This window comes from Ovis aries, chromosome 13, assembly GCF_016772045.2.
Source record: "Ovis aries strain OAR_USU_Benz2616 breed Rambouillet chromosome 13, ARS-UI_Ramb_v3.0, whole genome shotgun sequence".
Lineage (NCBI taxonomy): Eukaryota > Metazoa > Chordata > Mammalia > Artiodactyla > Bovidae > Ovis > Ovis aries.
The window spans coordinates 52,138,375-52,158,565 of record NC_056066.1 but is presented as its reverse complement, the minus strand read 5'-3'; the positions used below and the strand labels follow the sequence as shown (position 1 = coordinate 52,158,565).

The window sequence follows — 20,191 nt, the reverse complement described above, 5'->3', positions numbered from 1 at the left end:
GGAGCTTTCTCTTTTTTTTTTAGTATTTATTTATGTGTCTTGGTTCCAGCACAGGGGATCTTCAATCTTTAGTTGCAATATGCAAACTTCTTAGTTGCAGCTTGTGGGATCTAGTTTCCTGACCAGAGATCAAACCCAGGCTCCCTGCATTGGAAGCACAGTCTTAGCCACTGGACCACCAGGGAAATCCCCTTTGGGGAATTCTGAATATAAACATACTAAGAGTTGGCTCCTTGTGATGTCGGTCCTTCTTTGGCCAAGGCCTGCTGGTGAGGAGCATGTGCTTCTGGCTGAGGATAATCTTCCAGTAGTGGGGGAAGCTGTAAGCCATTTGTTTAGTTATTTATTTTTAATTTATTTATTTGGCCGTATCACACAGCTTGCAGAATCTTAGTTCCCCAGCCAGAGACTGAACCCAGGCTCCCTCAGTGAAAGCACTGAGTCCTAACCACTGCACCCCCAGGGAATTCCCTGGCTATGAGCCTTTTAATAACACTCTCAGGAGCTGTGAGTGGGGGAATCCAGGCAGACACCAGCCCACCTGATACCTGGACACAGCCTTCCAAAGAGCAGTTCCATCCCACTGTGCTCTCCACCCCTTGAGAAGCCAGAGGACTCACATTAGTCACCTCCACATTTCTCGTATGTATTGAGTGTCTTTTGAGTAAAGCATTGTGTGAGGGGAGCTTTCCTTATGCAGTGGTGTCACACTCGAGAAGTTATGTATAAGTCAGATGTTTTCACTTGAGTCACATTCAATTCAGCATTTGCTTCTTTGGTATGGAATATTCCATTGACAAGGAAGGTTCATTTTAATTTCATCTTGAGTTGTGTTTACAGAGAGAAATAAAAAGCATTTATAGAGATGATTAGGAAGCCTAGACTGAGTTTAGGATGTGGCAAGGTAGGTGTGCGGGTGAACTACTCTTACCTTTCACTTAAATCATAGGCATCAGAGTCATGGTGCAGAACTTCCACCTTTTAAATGCTTTGTTAGTTGGATGACCACTGTTCACAACTCATCTGGTCATTTATTAAGCTTTTTATTATAAAGAATGTTGAACGTATAGGCAGAATAAAATAATGAACCACATCTGTCCTTTACTGAACTTCAACAATGAGCAACTCTATGCTCATCTTAAAGTCCTAATCTTTAATCCTGAAAATCTTCTCAGACTGAGAGCAGCTGTCACCATAGTCAAAGGCCCCACACTAGGAGCAAGGGAATCTTGGTCTCTCCTTTGCACCCCTGATGAATCTGTCACCTTGAGGAAATCCCCATGAAATGGCTCACCTGGTCCCTGCACAGCTTGCCTCTCAAGACTGCTTTTGAAGAAAGGTTTGCTGCATTGTCCCGCAGTGGCAGCCTTGTGGCTAGGGCAGGCCTGGGTTGAGAGAACCCCAATTAAAAGTACTTTTCCATGACTCTAGTCATAGCTCAGCTGGTAAAGAATCCACCTGCAACGCAGCAGACCTGGGTTCGATCCCTGGGTTGGCAAGATCCCCTGGAGAAGGGACAGGCTACCCACTCCAGTATTCTGGCCTGGAGAATTCCATGGACTGTATAGTTTGTGGGGTTGCAAAGAGTCAGACAGGACTGAGCGACTTTTACTTTCACTTTTCCTGTCAGTATCAGTGGTTCATCAAAGTCCCAAGTTTGTATCCTGACTTTGGCATCTACTGTGACTTTGTCGTTTATCCTTGCTGATCTTTGGTTTTCTCATCCATAGAGTGAGGATGGTTGCAGACCTACAGCAAGATCATGAGAGGATTAAATAAGATCATGCAAGTTGTAGGTTCAGCAGAATTCCAGCCACTTGTTAAGTGCTCAGTTAATAAGACTTGGATCACTGTTTAAATTTTTTTTGCATAGTTTTGCATTATATTTGTAACTGATGTTTGTATTTATGGTGGTTTCTTCTAGTAATTCTAATGGCAGCTTCTAGTACTCGACTTTTCTATGAGGCACAGATCCTTGCCCCAACCCAGGCGGCATCCTAAAATGCTCACCCACAAGTCAGCCAGCTCTGTGGGTTTGGCCTCCTCTTGCTTTCCCAAGCCTGTGGCCCATCCCAGCCAGAGAAGGGGAGCCTCCTCCAGCTCTCTTCCAGCTCCATGGGGTGGGGGAGGGGAGATGCTCAGAAACACCAGCACCAGGACTCATCCAGGCTAGGGGCGTGGGGGATGCTTCCCTGGTGACTAGCAGGATCTCACAGGCCCTCAACGAAGGGCACGTGCCTTCCTGCCTTAGGTCCCCATAGGGTGTCTCCTACAGCTCCCCTTCCCGCCAGGTTACCTGGCCCTCCCCAGTTCCCAGCCTCCACATCTGACCTCTGTACAGACATAGCTCGAAGGACCTGCTGCTCCTCCTTCCTGTTGCCGATGCCATTCTCATTCTCATCCTTCTCAGACTGCTCTGGGTTCTACTCCTCTCCTCAGAGTGGAACGAAGTGTCACATGTGGTGCCAGCCTTTGGAGAGGTTTCCTGCACTGTCCTCATGTTAATTCCCCCACCCTAGCCTTCCAGCCTCCGGGGACATGGATGGTGTGTCACTGTCCCGGGGTGGGGAAAGAAGGGCCCAGAGACACCTTTCCAAGGCTGAAGGTAGCCAGGTACTGTTGAGAGGATGGAGACACATCTGGGCACTACTTCTGGTTCTCTGGACTAGAACAGTCCCCCCGACTCCAAGCCCTGTGCTACAGAATTTCTGAGACTAACCTTGGAGGACAGGACCCTTTGGGTGCTAGTCACCCTTGTTAAAGCATAATATTCAATATGTTAGAAATATGATTCTCACATAAATTATTACTCAGGATGCGTTGAAGTTTTCTGTAACTTATTGATGGAAGAACCAGCAGGATGACAAGGCTGGTTCAAAGGCTAAGAGGACTGATATAGACCACTGAGGAAAGAGTTGAGGAGAGAAGGAGGGAGAAAAAACAGATTATGTGAAAAATACTTGAATAAGATTGCCAAGTTAGACACAAAACTAGTTAATGTCCATAGAACAATAAAATTATAATCTTTAGGGCTCATTTCTCTACCAAGCAGAAGTTATTTATTTCTCCCAACAAAAATGATTTGCACCTCATCAGTTTTCTGCAAATTAGCACCTAAATTAACAGAGTCTGGCCCTAATTAATAGCAAATATGAGTCAAAGTTTTCTATTCCCCTAGAGAATCAGCTAATTCTTAGGTGGCTTTGTTAACATAATAGTCTGGAAAAACACTGTGTAATATAAATATGATATAAGCCATTATACATTTGTCATTTTTAAATTTTCTAGTAGCCACATTTTAAAAAACAAAAACTGGCAAAATTAATTTGATCATATATTTTATTTAACTCAAGATATCCAAAATATTATTTCAACATGTAATCAATACCAAAACATTACTAATGAGATATTGTTACATTCCTTTTTTTCTGAATGTTTGAAATCCAGCGTGTATTTTATGCTTACAGCACACCGCAATTCAGACTAACCGTATCTCAAGTGCTCAGTGCCACTGAGGGCTGGTGGCGGCCGTATTGGATAGTGCAGCTCTAAAGCAGTCATTCCTAAACCCTAGGGTGCATCAAAATTACCTGAGGATTTATGAAAACACAGATGGCTAAGTCCCACCTCAAGAGTGTCTGATTCAGTGGGTCTCGGGTGGAACCTGAGATTCTGCATTTCTAGCATGTTCCGGCTGATGCTGGTGCTGCTGGTCTGGGCACCACACTCTGAAAACCACTGTTCCAAGGATAACTTGGAAAGAACTCACTGTCATCTTTTTGCCTTATTTCCAAGTCATAGATGATTTTGCTGAATATCCGTGGTGGTGGAGCCACAGGCTATCTGCAGTGCTAGCATCAGCTTGGCCTCTGGATGGGTGCTGTCTGGACACTGCCTCAGCAACTACCAGATGGCGGTGGGTGAGACTTCTGCCTCTCCACCACTGATGGCATCGACTGTGTGGAGCTCTGAGCTAGAGGTTCAGGAAGAAAGAAAAGGGGGACTGGCTTCAGTACCCTCAACAGAGAGCCCAGGCCTTGTGTGGTTGCTTTTTATTCAGTACTACCCTACAGATGATGCCAACCAGGGGTTCAGAAACTGAGATGTCCCAGGAAAGGCCTGCAAAGATGGAGGTACCAGCAGAGTCTTGGGGTTCTCAGGGAGGGGTGGTCTCTGTAGCCTAAAAGGGCCAGAAGAGGTTGGCCAGACAGAGACTGGGAATTGGTGTGGATCCAAAGGACAGATGCAGCCTGTACAGGGAAGGGAGATGGTGCGAGACCTGCCAGACAAGGGTTATGGGAGAGGTTGATGAGGGAGCCTCCCAGGGGGAGCCAGGATCCTGCAGGTAGCAGCAGCCTGAGGCTTTGGGAGGCTGAAATGAAGGCGGGATCAGAAGGGACCTCAGCAAGCATCAGTTGCTTCTCTCCTGGTTCATGGATGAGGAAGGATCCGAGAAATGTGAAAAGATTTACCTCAGGCCACACAGTGAGGCAGTACCTGGGAAGTCTTCATCTTCAGCTGCATCCCAGAGTTCTACAGGTTTGGGAGTGGGGTGGGGTGTCCAGGGCACATGTGTGGATGTAAAGGAAGTGTGTCCCATGTTTGTTGAGTCTTCAGTGATGTCCGAGGGCTAGCATTAATCCACTTTAGGACAGAGACTGAGTCCTATCCAGTGTCTTGTCCTCCTTCTAGCTCTGTGTAAAGGCCTAAGCACATGGATATGGAGTTTAAATGAAATGGTCTGCACCACGTGTGACTAGGGTGTCTACACTCTGTGGGACATATATGAGGTAACTACTGTTGGAGAAGGCAATGGCACCCCACTTCAGTACTCTTGCCTGGAAAATCCCATGGACGGAGGAGCCGGGTAAGCTGCAGTCCATGGGGTCGCTAAGAGTCTAACACGACTGAGCAACTTCATTTTGACTTTTCACTTTCATGCACTGGAGAAGGAAATGGCAACCCACTCCAGTGTTCTTGCCTGGAGAATCCCAGGGACGGTGGAGCCTGGTGGGCTGCCGTCTATGGGGTCGCACAGAGTTGGACACGACTGAAGCGACTTAGCAGCAGCAGCACTGTGGTTATAGGGCTATACACCACAGGGCCCTCACAGGGGTCTAGGGAGTTATTACTATGGCATATAGGGTATCTACACTGTAGAGACTACAATTTGGGGGCCATATAAGCTGTCTGTGCTACAGGGTATCCTGTGGGGTATGCACTGCTCAGGGTCACAGGAGGTGACTGCACCTCAGAATGCTCTGCAGGGGTGTACAGAAGGTCTACACTACATGAAAGTATTCCTTGGGTGGTGTCCACTAGGGGTGAAAATGTGTGCTGGTGGAGTGTCTCTATGGAACGAGAACTAAAAGGGGTTCCCAGGAGGGGACCCATTGTGAGGGGGAACATGACGGGGGCTAAGGGGTCAGAGGTGGGAGGGGAGACACATCTCGGGGAAAGCGACTGCTGCCACCTTCCACTGAGGGGTGGAAGTTCCCCTGGGGACACCTCTGTCCAGGGGTGGTGCCCACCCCTCCCAGGACTTGGGGACTTCCGCTTTGGGGACTAGGCTTTTACAGCCTGCTACAAATCTGATTTCATGCTCATAGAGTTTGGAAGCAACTCTGATGAGCTAAATGGATGTACACATCTGGAGTTCAAAACCAGGGGGCTGATCAACTGAGGCAGCTGACTGGAGTAGCTCAGCTCATAGAGCAGCCCAGGAGGCTATGCTTTGTACTGGGACCCCCACAGACTGTAGCCCAGAATACTACAGTTTGTAAAGAGCAACTCCCTGGATGTTCACAGAGTCCTGCAGGGGTGAAGGCAGATGACTGATAGTATCCTGAGTTTACTAACAGTACAAAACCAGAGTATTATCCATGGTTACCTCATGGAGAGTGGGCGGGGGAAGAGAAGGTCTCACCATCCCCATCAAATGCCTAAAAGAAGGATCAAGTTCTCATGTGTTTATCTAAAAAAACAGTCAGTCACATCACTGCATATACTGTGCTTTTTTCTAATTACTGTATGTGCAAAAGAAGGTATCCACTGTGTATCTGTACAGTGTGTCTGACAGGTACACCACGTGTATATGATGACTATATGCTCTGTGTAGTGTTTGCTATGTGTATAAGGAATATAGGGCTTCCCTGGTGGCTAAGATGGTAAAGAATCAGCCTGCAATGCAGGAGACCTGGGTTTGATCCCTCAGTGAGGAAGATACCCTGGAGAAGGGCATGGCAACCCACTCCAGTATTCTTGCCTGGAGAATCCCCATGGACAGAGGAGCCTGGGAGGCTATCCATGGGGTTGCAAAGAGTCAGACACGACTGAGAGACTAAGCATACACATAAAGGATATAGAATGTGTGTGAGGGAGATCTGTTTGCTGGGGATGTAGTGGGACAGAGGGTCTGTGTGTGAGGGGAATTTGTTGGGGGGATGTGCTGGTGAAGAAGGAAGGGGGAGTCTGCTACATGTGATGACCATACAGTGTCTGCAGTGACTATTCTGGGAAATCACATACAACTTAAAAATGGTGTACTCCTGTATGCACTCATATTCTTTCAGTGCATATACAGTGTAGGATGGACATACACTGTGCGTGATGATATAGACTATGTGATCAGCATACCACATGTCCAGGCTGATGGAGAGTACATATTATATATGCTTCTGTGAAGTGCGATAGTCTACTTTATGTGTGACGGCTGTATCTGGTGCGTAGTAGTATATAAGGCATATAGAGTGTGCGTGCATGCTAAGTCACTTCAGTCATGTCTGACTCTTTGCGACCATAGGGACTGTAGCCCACAAGTGGGATTCTCCAGACAAGGATAATGGAGTGGGTGCCATTTCCTTCTCCGATATACAGTGTAGATATAGTATATTTACTGTTCATGATGAGTAAACATCTCCAGACTGATAGGTGCACTCTGGGGGAAGGATACACTATGTGATACGAATGCACTGTGTATGTGATGAGCATGTGCTGTGCTCAGTCATTCAGTCGTGTCCCGCCCCTTGTGACCCCGTGGACTGTAGCCCAACAGGCTCCTCTGTCCACAGAATTCTCCAGGCAAGAATACTGGAGTGGGTTGCCATTTCCTTCTCCAGTGATGAGCATATACTATGACAAATATACATGGTATGGGATAAGTTTTTAGTAAGTGGGAGTACCTGTTACATATGGAGTATATAATAATTCATGAGTACTAGGTATATATAGTATATATATAATGGATGTGCTCTCTAGGATGAATTACTGTGTATAGATATGATGAGTATATACTTTGTGAGACAGTTAAGCACTATGTAATCTATAGACTGTGGAGGTGGGAGATTTTCTGGACAGTGAAGTTGTTGTTGGGACAGGTCTCCTGGATGTGTGACATGTACCCTGTGCATGTGGAGCTTAGGATGGGAATGTGGGGTGTGTGCCTTGTGTGAGCAGGCAGAGGGGAAGTTGCCCTGCTGGGAGGCGGCGTGGCAGAAAGCAGCTGGATCTCCATCTGTTTCTAGAACCCTCAGCCCCTTGAGCCCACCCACCACACTGTTTCAGGTTCTTCCTCAAGTTCTTCCTCAAATGCAACCAGAATTGCCTAAAGAATGCGGGGAATCCCCGAGACATGCGCCGTTTCCAGGTGGGTCTGAGGGTCTGCTACCCTTTCCTGCTGGGAGGGGGGGTGGCGGGCATGATATGACCCTGCCATCCTAAGGCCCCAGGGGCTGATCTCTGCTCAGACCCATGTTTTGGAGCCTGGTGCCTGCTGGGGGTGGGGCAGCTCTGTCTCCACTTACTCTGGCTGCCAAGGGAGGCTTCATTAGAGTCCCACTTAAGGAGATGCTAATTGTGACATTTTTACATGATTAACGACCCAGCTAATTTGCATAGCGTGAAGCAGAGAGCAGCTGCCCTTAGCACATCCCCAACCTGCACACCCCTCCCAGTGAAGGGTAGAGGGGAGAAGGAGGTAGCCCCAATTTCCTCCCAAGGGTAGGGGCTTCTGCTGACGGGTTCTCAAGCTGATGCCCCCCTCCTCCATCAAAACGCTCACTTGCACTTGCCTAAGACCCATTCCTGGCTTGGCGCCCCAAGGATACAGCCTGTGGTGCATGTGAGTGGAGAAATAGCAGCCACTCTGCCCAAGGAGTCAGAGGTTTTTTTTTTCAGGGCTTTCGATTTTTCTAGCTCCTGGGGGTCCGTTCCCCTGGGCAGCCAGAGACTGTGTATCTGAGAGGGTCACCTGATCCAGTTGGTCCCCCTTCCACCAGCTCAGCCCCAGCAGGGCTGAAGCTCTTCCTCATGCCAGTGACTCTGAACTACAGTTACAGTATCCAGCCACCAGCCTCAAGTTGCCAGTGCCCCCCCAGCAGTCCCTTACTGGGAGCCCCAGCCAGGCTGGCCTTGGCTCTCCCCACAGGTGGTGGTGTCCACAACAGTGAGCGTGGACGGACATGTGCTGGCTGTGTCAGACAACATGTTTGTGCACAACAACTCCAAGCATGGCCGCAGGGCACGCCGCCTGGACCCCTCCGAAGGTCAGGACCCCCCAGTCCACACCCTACTGCCCCGGGCCCAGCTAGCCCCAGTCCCCACCTTGGCGTGGGCCCCTGACCTGACTCCTCTCCTGCCTCCCAGCTGCCACCCCCTGCATCAAGGCCATCAGTCCCGGGGAGGGCTGGACCACAGGCGGCGCCACCGTCATTGTCATCGGCGACAACTTCTTCGACGGGTTACAGGTCGTGTTTGGGAACGTGCTCGTGTGGAGTGAGGTGGGCCACTCCCGCCAGTCTCCCTCCCAGCCTGGGGCTGGACCCTGCCTTCACCGGGTCAGAACCCGCAGGCCTCCCTTCTCCCCTCGCAGCTCATCACGCCCCACGCCATACGGGTACAGACGCCCCCACGGCACATCCCTGGGGTGGTGGAGGTGACCCTGTCCTACAAATCCAAGCAATTTTGCAAGGGAGCCCCGGGACGCTTTGTCTACACAGGTAAGGAGTCAGGTGGGTGAGGGGAGACCCAGGGTTGCAGGAAGGAGCCCCACGTCACACACACTAGCCCTGGTATGGGAGTTGGCAAATCGCTGTGGTGTGGCCAGGCGGCCAGACCCCCTCAGCCCCTGCTGGTGCTCATCCAGGACACCTCCTCTCTGGACCTTCTTTCCCTCACTTCTGTTTCCCTCCCTGGCCTCCACCAGAGCAACTCCCCGCACCCGCTTCACCTTCTGCACTCCCCAGTGTCTAGAACATCTCCACGGGGAGATTTATTTCAAAGATGCCGCCCAATAGGGAGAATGGATACATGTAAATGTATGGCTGAGTCCCTTTGCCATCCACCTGAAACTACCACAACATTGTTAATTGGCTATTCAGTTCAGTTCAGTCGCTCAGTCGTGTCCGACTCTTTGCGACCCCATGAACTGCATGCCAGGCCTCCCTGTCCATCACCAACTCCTGGAGTCCACCCAAACCCACGTCCATTGAGTCGGTGATGCCATCCAACCATCTCATCCTCTGTCGTCCCCTTCTATACTGCAATGCAAAGTAAAAAGTTAAAAAAAAAAGATGCCCCCAGATAACTTGCTGCTTCCCAGATCTTCCTGGTTCTCCTGGTTCCCCCAAGCCACCCCAGGCTTCATTCTGCATGCACACACACACACATACCTTGCACGAAGCCAGGGCAAAAAGTTAACAGAAGACAGGCGTGTAGGCCACTCCTGAAGATCTGGCTTCATCCCCCGTCCTGGCTCTATTTGACCCCTGGCCAGTATGCTCTCCACTGCCACCTTCCAGCACTTCTCCCCATTCCCCCACCCCACCCAAGAGATATTCACTGAGCCCTTCAAAAGGCACCCTACTTACTATTTGCTGGGAGCTCCAGTATAAGAGTGAGAGGGGACAAGCAGGGAACACCACATGGGCTGGTAGAGTTACACAGTGGAGGAGCTGGTAGATGGTCCAAGAAAACCTCCAGGTGGGAGTGCAGGCTACACTGCTAAGCTGGAACTGGAGGGGTCAATAAGGAGGTAGAGGTGAGGAGGAAAAGGTGTCCCAGGAGAAGGAATGGCAAGTATGCAGACCCTTGAAGTGGTGCCTTAAGATGGGCTTCCCTGCTGGCTCAGCAGTAAAGAATCTATCTGCCAATACAGGAGATATGGGTTCTATCCCTGGCTCGGGAAGATCCCCTGGAGAAGGAAATGGCAACCCACTCCAGTATTCTTGCCTGGGAAATCCCACCGACAGAGAAGCCTAGTGGGCTACAGCCCATGGGCTCGCAAAAGAGTCCGACACAACTTTAGCAACTAAACAACATCAAAAAAGGAAATTCACTAAATGTAGAGTTTGAAGTGGAGAAGGTAGGTAGGGCTTTAAGGCTGGTGAGATAGGTCGCCAGACCAGAGTGGGGGGGAGGGGAAGGGAAGAGGTTTTGGAAGCCTGGTCAGGAGGCTGCAGCATCCACCCCAGAGCCCTGGGTGTGGGCCAGCCCATTCCTGGGGCACAGGCGTACCCCTAACAGTCAGGCGCCCCCTAACAGTCAGGCGCCGCTAAGAGTCCACCAGAGCTGTGATAAATGGAGATTGTTGCGCGTTTTTTCTCTTTTTATGGTAAATAGTTTACTCCTTATAAGCTCAAAGAAAAGCTGCAGACAAAACTCCAGTCTTGTCCCTAGGAGTACTGAAGTTTTATTTTATACAGGTGTCTTTTTTCAAATCACAAATGGGATCCTATAGTGCATGTGTGTTAATGCCAAGCAGCTGGCACAGGGCCTGGCTAAACATTTGTTGAAATCAATGAGCACGAAAGGAACTGAGGAAATTTCCCGAACCTTGCTGACCCACGTGCCTGGAGTTCTCCCAGAGGCCTGGGCTGGGCTCGGAGGAGGGGGTCTGCATCCAGGCTCGGGGACCGCTTGCTGGTAGGCGCTATGCGGGGAGGGGCGTCCTGCAAACACCGCCCCTTTCCCCAGCCCTGAATGAGCCCACCATTGACTACGGATTCCAGAGGCTGCAGAAAGTTATTCCCAGACACCCCGGAGACCCCGAGAGGCTGCCCAAGGTACTCAAAAGGGCGAGGCAGGGAGGACGGTGGCCGGTGGCCGGTGGCCGGAGGGGGGATAGGGAGGGAAGAGGTAGCTCCGGGCCCCCTGCACCACCGCCACCCCCGCCCGGGGCCGCCCCTCCGTCCGCCGTCTCCTCCCCTGCCCCCAGGAAGTGTTGCTGAAGCGGGCGGCCGACTTGGCAGAGGCCCTGTACGGAGTGCCCAGCGGCAACCAGGTATGGCGCCTCCGCCCGCCTCCCCGCGCCGGGCCCGCTGCTGCCCGCCTCCCGGCGCCCGCTGCTGCCCCGGCCGTGCCCGCTCTTGTCTTCGCAGGAGCTCCTCCTGAAGCGCGCGGCGGACGTGGCTGAGGCTCTGTACAGCGCCCCCCGCCCGCCGGCGCCGCTCGGACCCCTGGCGCCCAGCCACCCGCACCCTGCCGTCGTGGGCATCAACGCCTTCAGCAGCCCGCTGGCCATCGCCGTCGGGGACGCCACGCCGGGGCCGGAGCCAGGTGCGTCCGCCGCCGCCCGGAGGCCCCTTCCCTGCGGGCGCGCGCCACTGACGGCGGCTCTCCCGCAGGGTATGCGCGCAGCTGTGGCAGCGCGTCCCCGCGCGGGTTCGCGCCCAGCCCCGGCTCACAGCAGAGCGGCTACGGCGGCAGCCTCGGAGCTGGCCTCGGCGGCTACGGGGCCCCGGGCGTGACCGGCCTCGGTGTGCCCGGGTCCCCCAGCTTCCTCAATGGCTCCACGGCCACCTCACCCTTCGCCAGTGAGTGTCCCCTGCCCGGGGGGCGGGGGGGACGGACTAGGCCCCGGGGAGCAGAATGGGGCTCAGCTCGGCCCCCTCCTAGCCTATGGGATTGGGAGGAACTCCCGGCACCTGTCCGGTGAGCGTCGACCCTGGCCTTGCCCTCCTGTGTGCGACCTCTCTCTGCCTTTGGAGACCCCACCCCGCCACCCTGGGGCCAGGGCACTTCTCGCACCTTTATCTCTTTGCTGGCCGCAGTTGTGCACATCGCTTCTAGCTTTTCCCTCCTGCTGAAATAAGCTTTAACACGAGGGTATCCTCCTTAAATCTAGTGGCCCGCCGGCCTTCCCTTTGTATGCCAGGGCTTCAGAAGGAGGGCTGGTGCCCCCTGCCGGAAGCGTGAGGAAACTCAGGGCGCAAGAAAGGTGTCCCCGGCCCCCAGGAGACGCGGGGGCTTGAGGAGGGAAGAGGTAGCTCCCACAATCTGATTGTGCAGAGCAAGAGAATTTTGTGTAGTCAGACACCTGGATCCAGCATTTGTTGAAATGAGCTGACATTCAGCAAGTTACTTCAGTTTTCTCTGTAAAACAGGATCAGTATCATCTGTTGCTTAAGGTTGTTCTCAGACCTGAATGTTCAAGTGTACATAAAGGGCTTGGACACAATTCAGAAAGAGTGCGAGACTTTGCATTCCAGCACTAGCTGTGGGCACTAACCATCTTCTGTATGGTTTCTTAAGGTGTGCAGCTCAGAGCTGAGTAGATGAGCAGAGAGCATTTATGCTTTTACCATGCGTGGCCCTCAACTCCCAAGTTCCAAAAGAGCCTGTCTACAGGTTCCTATAGCTTAGCTATTCAGCAGACATGTATGAAGCACTTACTCTGTAAAGCACCTGGCTTGGGGGATAGCTCCACCCTTGCTCACCTTCAAGGAGCTTGCCCAGCAATTGTAAGAGAGCATGCACCTTGATTCCTGGAAGACACTGCTGTGCCAGAGGAGTGGGAAAGCCGGCCAAGAAGGAGCTGGCTGCGTGGCTTTTCCTGCCTTTCCTTAGCCTATCCCCTGTCTTTTGTTTGCTATTGCTGAAGACCAACATATCTGGCACCTGCCTAGACTTCCTTGCCATGGCCTACCTCCTTTTTGGCTGTGAGTTGGATTCTGGGGCTCTTCCTTTGGCCTGGGCTCAGTGTCTGGGACCAGAAGCCCCCTATGCATGGTGTCCCCACCAAGACTCCTGTCTCCTCTTTGCTCTAGCTAGGCTACAGTGCTCCCACTTTGCTTCAGTTCTGCACAGTACTCTTACCACCTGTCTCAGGGTTCCCCCCAGATCAAAGCTGGTGGAATTTGAAACACCAGCCCCCCTTATCCATCACACACACAGTACAATCAGTCAGCAGTGGAGGAACAAAGTGCCCCAGGGGGCGAAAGCCAATTGCCTGGAGTCTTCCCATTCAGCCAAGAGGTCAAGAATTCCCTAGCTGCGTATGCCCTACTCCAGCATCACAGCCCCGCTCCAGTCCCATCTAGTAGTGTCCTGTCCAGTCCCCATCCACTCCCCTTGGGCGTGCTTTGTGGTGGCACTCCAGTGGGTGTCATTCTCAGTGAGTTTGCCAGGGTGTGCCTGTAATAACATACAGAACGGTCCCTGCCAGAGGCTGTCTGCTTAGACCTCTTCTCTGCCTTCTGCTTCAGCCCCCAGCAGCTCTGAACTGACCCACAACTCCCAGTACTACCCAAGCTGCAAAATGCAGCTGTGAGCTCTGGGCCTTGAAAGATACAGTGCATTTCTGCCATTCATCTCAAGCCCTCCATGGAGTTCCATGGGCCTCATTAGCTAGCAGTCAGCATTGTCTTAAAGGAGATGATCCATGGGGCTGAGCACATTTGGAACAGGGACAGCTGTTGAAGGCATCACTGTTCCGAAGTGGGGGGGCGGGGGATGGGGATGAGAGTGTTTTCTAAATGCCAAAAGCAGTTTTCTCAGGCTCCTGTTTTCTTTCAGGAAACTCCCAACCTCACCCCACTGGCCGCTTCTTGAACAACACTCAAATCACAGTCCTATTGGTGTTTGGAAAAGAGAGGCAGGGAATTGGGTTCAGATGAGGATGTAGAAAGAGGGATCCAGAAATGACCTGGGCAGGAGCCTCAAGAGAGGAAGTGGGGCAGAAGAAGGAGGGGCAGACAGAGGCTGTGGGTGGGAGGCTCCCTGGTTATTCTCAGGAGAACAAGCCACAGCTGTGGAGGTCAGGGGGTTAAAGAACAGGACGATCTGAGAATGTGGATTTTTGTACATTTCCTTAAAATTGAGGAGCTGGAAGGAGATAGAGGAAGCCTCTAGGACCAGGGCTGAAGATGGTGAGGACTGGCATTAAGCTGGAAGAGAACAGAGTGTTGAGGGTTAAAGGGAGTGCAATTTGTAAGGGGCACATACTTGTCAGGGGGAGTTAGGGCTCTTGTGTGAGCTGTGATCCTGGACAGAGAGGCCTTATAACAGGAACCTATGTGAACCCCCCAAACTTCACCCTGACCACCTGCCCCTGACCTTTGACTCTAACCTTGATGCCCCAGGGCCCATCAATATTTCTGAGTTTCTCAGAATCCCGGTGATTTTCAGCAGGAATCCTAACTTGTTCCATCTCATCTTCATTCCTATCTTTATGGACATCTCTCTGTATTTGGTTTCATTGGATGTTCTGGTTTTGCTTGCTTGCTTGCTTGCTTTTTTAACCTCTTCTGGTCTTATCATCTCCAACCCTAAGAGAAAGGGTCTCTAGATTCCCGCTGCCCCAAACATCAAGTGCTAGCCCATAATCCTAGAGGCTCTCAGGCTGCCTCCAGACTCTACACTGTACTGGTCCCCCCAAAACCTTCACAGCCTCCCACTGAGGGCTGAGCCTGGCACCCAGTTCAGCAGCCCGCACAGGGCATACTGCTCGTGCCAGGACAGCAACCAGGCTGCTCACTCTGGTGCTGTCTCCCTGTTGTGTCTCCCACTGCCTTCCCTGCTGCGCCTGCCCCTCCCCGCCCCGCCCCGGAGTCATGCCCTCTAGCCCCCCGCTGGCCTCTGCCTCCTCCATGTCCCTCCCGGCGGCTGCCCCTACCACCAGCGTCTTCTCCTTCTCGCCTGTCCACATGATCTCCGCTGTCAAACAGAGGAGCGCTTTTGCCCCCGTGCTGCGCCCGCCCAGCTCCCCACCCCAGGCCTGCCCCAGAACCCACGGAGAGGGGCTTCCAGGTGAGTGCTCTGAGCTGCCTTGCTAGGACCTACCTGGTGGAGCAGCTGGGCTTGCGGGGCCCACTCCATCCGTATCTCACAAGAGCTTGAAGCCAGTTGCCCAGTTCTCCCTGAGGGGTGCAGAGAAGGAAGCTCTGCAGGGGTCCAAGGAGGCCTATCTGGACCCTCTTCCCTGGGCCTCATAGCTTGGGATGGTCTCACTCTGGACCATCAAAAACACTCAGATACTAGTCGGAAAAGGTTTGGAAACCACTCCAGGGCCTCACCCCCATCCAGTTGAGCCCAGAGTAAAGACCCAACACACAGCTGGAGGAACCGTAGCGTGGACTGCATGCCTTTGACCTGTACCTCCCTGCGTCCACCGGAGGGTAGCATACACCATCATGAGAGACCTGGTCACTCAGTGAATGGAGGGAGGCTGACCTTAGATAAACTTTAGCCTAGCTTTGCCTTCCCCATTTTATAGATAGGGAATTGAGACCAGGTCACCCTCCCACAGTCCATTAGTGAAATAATTTATGTACCATTTATCAATCTCTTCCAAGTCAACATCCAACTTAACAAAGCCTGGGCTCTAACCAGTAATGTATATAGCAAGTCAAAAAGAGTTGCATCCCCTTGAATAAGATGACTCGTGGGGTGGGCTTGTTAGATGACGCTCTAGGATGATTTGAGGTAGAACACGGTCATATTTGTCCTTGTTTCCAATTTTTGGATAATTTTTCTTAAGTGTGTTTGAAGCTTAAAATGCAGGGAATAGGAAGGACAGAGGACCACCAGTTTCTTTTGCAGCAGACCATAGTAAGGGGTTTAGGCAGAGGCAAGAGTGATGGAAGGGGTGAATTTTGTGGGATGTGGGAGGAAGACTTGCTGCCATCACTGCATTAAGTATCAGTACTTCTGGAGGCTGCCCTCTGTCTTTTCCCATCCTGATACATGGCTGTCCACTTCCTCACCTTGAGAGAGGCCCTCAGAAGGAGAAATGCTGGGAAGAAGAGGGAAGACGACCCCTAGAGTCATCTCTCTTGACTGACGAAACTAGGGGAGCAAGAGCTTGAGGCTGCACCTCCTAAGAGGTCTGAGGGACACACCTCACCTAACTATCTGCAGTGCTGGGCCCAGGCTAGGAGTGGGGGCGGCTGACTACCTTCAAGGCTCTTGATAGCTCTGCCCTGAAAAAGTGCCTGCTGCTTCCAATCGAGAGGGGTGCAGGCTACACATGGCTTATGGTTCCCCTCCTTGGTTACTGTAGACCAGCCTTTTGAAGATTCTGACAAGTTTCACTCTCCAGCTCGGGGACTTCAAGGCCTGGCGTACTCCTAATTACGGTAGGTCTTTGGCTGGGTCTTGCCTTCCCCACCCCTACCCCCACCCTTGGATGGGCTCTCTCCAAAAGCCTTTAGCAGGGATGGGGAGTTGAGGTCCAGGTCTCCCTCTCCAGGGCCCATCTAGACAGTTGTCAGGACCACAAAACCCAGTGGCCCAGGCTAAACAAGAAGAGAGAAGTGGCTTCCCGTTGCCTGTGGCCAGCCTTCCTCCAGGATCTTCATCTTTTCCTTCCCCACCAGGTCTACAGGTGTTGCCCCCACTGAGCTTGGACTAGTGGTCCCTCCAGGATTCACACCCATGCTGTGGATGATAGCACAGACAGATGCAGGGCCAGGGCTGCAGGCAGACCTCAACCCACAACCCTGAATGGGGAGAGCCCTTCCTCCCTGTGCTCAAGGGCACTTCAGTCCTACAGGCTTCTCTCACCTCCCTTTTCTTGGGGCTTGTTGGAAGCCCCAGCACTGTGCTGATGCTCTTGTTCAGAGAGCATCCTAGGGAGGTGCTGGGATGCCTGACCTTACTTGCTGGGTCAGTTCCTCTGAAAGAGATGGACCTTGTACAGACCAAGGACATCTGGTGATATGAGCAGGGATGGGGACTGTGGGAAAGAGCTCAGGGAGAGGTGGGCTGGGAAGGTCCTGTTTGCGTCTGACCATCTCAACCATCCCAGCATCCCAGTTCTCTCTGGGGCAAGGGGTGGTGCCCAGCAGCCTGCCTAGGCTCCCATGGAGCTTCTGACAGCTACTTGATCCCATGGCTGCCCCACTCCTTGGGTCCTGCTCACTCATTCTTGCCACATCATGAATCTCAGAGGGGGCTTTGGGCATGAAGGACACAGAAGAGGAGGCACCAGGACCCTTGGATTGGTTGATCTTGCCCTTGGTGAATGTCTCATGGACTCTGGCCCTCCACACAGATGACTCTACCTGGCCCCATAGAATCATGGGTCCAGCTGCCCCTGGCCTCATGTTCTGCTGAGGTTGGAAAAAAACAATAAACACAAATGCAGCTAGCCACCTGGCCTCTCTGTCTGCTTCCTTGGCATGGGTCTGCTTCACTCTACAGCTCTAAAATGCCCCTGAGCAGCCTTCTTACACCTTGGACTTTTTCAATAGCATTGGAGTTCAACTGACAAGTATTCCCTGCCCAAGATATGCTCTCGGATACTGTGTAGGGGGGCCCTGGACGGGTGGGAAGCCAGCAGGCCTGAAGACCCAGGACATGGGCTCAGCCCTGACAGCACTGACTGGGAACACATCCTGGGCACTGAGGAATCAGTCCCCCAGCTGTCTGACCGGGACCAAAGCGGGTTGGAGAGGGTCTTATCAGGACATTGCTGGGAACCAGAACAGAGCCAACTAAATACTGCCCCAATGTACAGAGGCTCAGAAGTGAAATTCTTCCTGATTGGAGGCCTCTGGGTGGGGAAACTTTGCTTCTAAGGCTGCCTAACACCCCTAACCTCTTCGCTCCTCCCCAGCTCTAGGCACTTGCCAGCTCTCCTGTCCTAGAGTTTGGGAAGAGAGGTGGTTAGAAAGGCAGGATTCCCAGGCTCATTCACCCAACTCAGGATGAATCCCAGTCGCTCCCCCACCAGTGTCCCCTGGACCCCAAAGGTCTGCCTCTATGACACTGGGAGCCACTTTTTTGAGGCACTGTCCAGAGAGCCCAGGGTCCAGCTCCAGGCTTCAGGCTTCCTTCTCTCTCCTGCCAGCACTCCTTGACTCTGGCCTGTGGAAACGCTGTCTTTCCCCTAAGTCTGCACCCTGCAGGCCTCTGGACTAATACACTTGCCAAGGCAGATGGGCTGGCCCTGTCCTTCAGAGGCCTCCACTTTCTCCTCTTGTGTTCCTGCAATCCCTGGGATTCATCTCCCCTGGGCCCATGACGGGGTAGCCTTGGGTCATCCTGCCTTCTTAGTGCTTGCCTCGCCTCCCCTCAGTTCCTACCTTCAGCCTGTGTTGCAGAGCCCCAAAGCCTGGCAGCCACACCCTGTTCCATGCAGGCTTTGAGCAGTTTCTACAGTCCAGGGCCCTCCCAAGCTGACTACCTGCTACCTGCTGATCTTACGAGATACAGGTTATTACTGAGTAGTGGTAGCTCTGGTTCCTGGAATGGGTCAGGTGCTGTGGCTGGTGTAAATAAGATGTGGTATTTGTCCTCATGGATCTCACAACTATACCCAAGCCACAGTTTGAGTCTATGCTGCTCACACCTGGGAATTCCTTGGGGGTTAAGTGGTTAGGACCCTGCACTTCCTCCACTGCTGGGGGTCCAGTTTCAGGAAACAGATCCCACAAACTGCTCAGTGCAGCCAGTCAATCAGTAAAGACACTTCCCACTCCCTCATTCATAGCAGACAGAGCCAATCACTTACAATGCTTGCTCTAGACTGAATTGTGTCCTCTCAAAATTCATACATGGAGCCCAAACCCCTCTGCCTTTGTGGCTGTATTTGGAGATAGGACCTCTAAGCAGGTGATGAAGGTTACATGAGGTCATAAGAGTGGGACCCTAATCTGATGAAACCGGTGACCGTGTGTGAAGAGGAAGAGAGCCCGGAGCTCTCTGCATTGTGTGACGACACAGCGAGGAGGCAGCCACCCACAAGTCAGGGAGTCCTCCCCAGGAATCGAATCAGTCTGCACCTTGGTCTCGGACTTCTATCTTCCAGATCCGTGAGAAAATAAATTTCTTTGTCTAAGCTACCTAGTCTATGGTATTTTATCCGGGCAGCCTAGCTGACTGACACAATTTTCTTTCTCATGTATCTTGGTTTTGGTACCCCTAGAGGCAGAACCTGGGACAGGTTCCCTGCTGCAGAACTCTGGAAGACAGTGTAGAGCACATCTGAGTTTTCTCACCCAAAGGGCAAGAGGATCTGGGATATTGATCCTCCAGCCCTCATCTGTCACTGCCTAGAGGCTGCTCCCAGGAGATTAACTCTCTGACACTTCTGGCCTGCCTGTCCTTCCTGCAGGGAAAAAGCCACCAGCAGGCTTTGTTGTAGGATGTTGTAAACAAATTCTGAAACAGTGAGGGGACATAGACATGTATAACCAACAGTTCTACTATTCCACAGAACCACCAGGGTCACAAAATCCTTTTTAACACAGTCTCTAGTCAGGGATGTCACTTGAGATGACAACTGTTAACCATATCTGGCAAGTAATCACACCAAGCCTTTTTGTAACTGATAATTAGTGAGTGAGTGAATCTGGACCATGAGTCGTGGATCAGTACGAGACAAGCCTGCAAGCAAGTCTGGGCCTGCATCTGGGTCTGCAGCACTTCCAGCAAAGCAACGAAGGCTTTTTTTTTTTTCTGGTTCTCACAGTCAGAACATGTCTGTGGACTTCCAGCATTCTCTAGTTGAAAGGTACTCTATTTTCCATCGCTCCAGCCATCCTGTTGTTCAGCTGCTCAGATGTGTCCAACTCTATAATCTCTTGGACTGCAGCATGCGAGGCTTCTCTGTCCTTCTCCAGAGTTTGCTCAAACTCATGTTCATCGAGACAGTGATGCCATCCAACCGTCTCATCCTCTGTCTTCCCCTTCTCCTCCCGCCTTCGATCTTTCCCAGCATCAGGGTCTTTTCCAATGAGTCAGTTCTTCGAGTCAGGTGGCCAAAGTATTGGAGTTCCAGCGTCAGCACCAGTCCTTCCAATGAATATTCAGGACTGATTTCCTTGAGGATTGACTGGTTTGATCTCCTTGCAGTCCAAGGGACTCTCAAGAGTCTTCTCCAACACCACAGTTCAAAAGCATCAATTTTTCAGCACTCAGCCTTCTTCACAGTCCAACTCTCACATCTGTACATGGCTCCTGGGAAAACCAT

The 20,191-nt window shown here is 52.0% G+C and overlaps 1 protein-coding gene across 5 annotated transcripts in view; it reads left to right on the top strand.

The window, feature by feature from the left end:
- Positions 1-17,369, top strand: part of EBF4 (EBF family member 4) — a 62,250-nt gene extending 44,881 nt beyond the window's left edge. For 4 of the 5 annotated variants that reach the window (XM_042229823.2, XM_027976884.3, XM_027976881.3 and 1 more), the window contains 11 exons: positions 7,564-7,645; positions 8,426-8,543; positions 8,644-8,777; positions 8,870-8,996; positions 10,972-11,060; positions 11,213-11,278; positions 11,376-11,553; positions 11,622-11,810; positions 14,827-15,024; positions 16,277-16,352; positions 16,593-17,369. In XM_042229823.2, the coding sequence (XP_042085757.1) occupies positions 7,564-7,645; positions 8,426-8,543; positions 8,644-8,777; positions 8,870-8,996; positions 10,972-11,060; positions 11,213-11,278; positions 11,376-11,553; positions 11,622-11,810; positions 14,827-15,024; positions 16,277-16,347 (1,252 nt within the window). In that variant the 3' untranslated portion in view covers positions 16,348-16,352; positions 16,593-17,369. The other variant, XM_060396901.1, reaches the window with a different exon arrangement.
- The last annotated feature ends 2,822 nt before the right edge of the window (positions 17,370-20,191 follow it).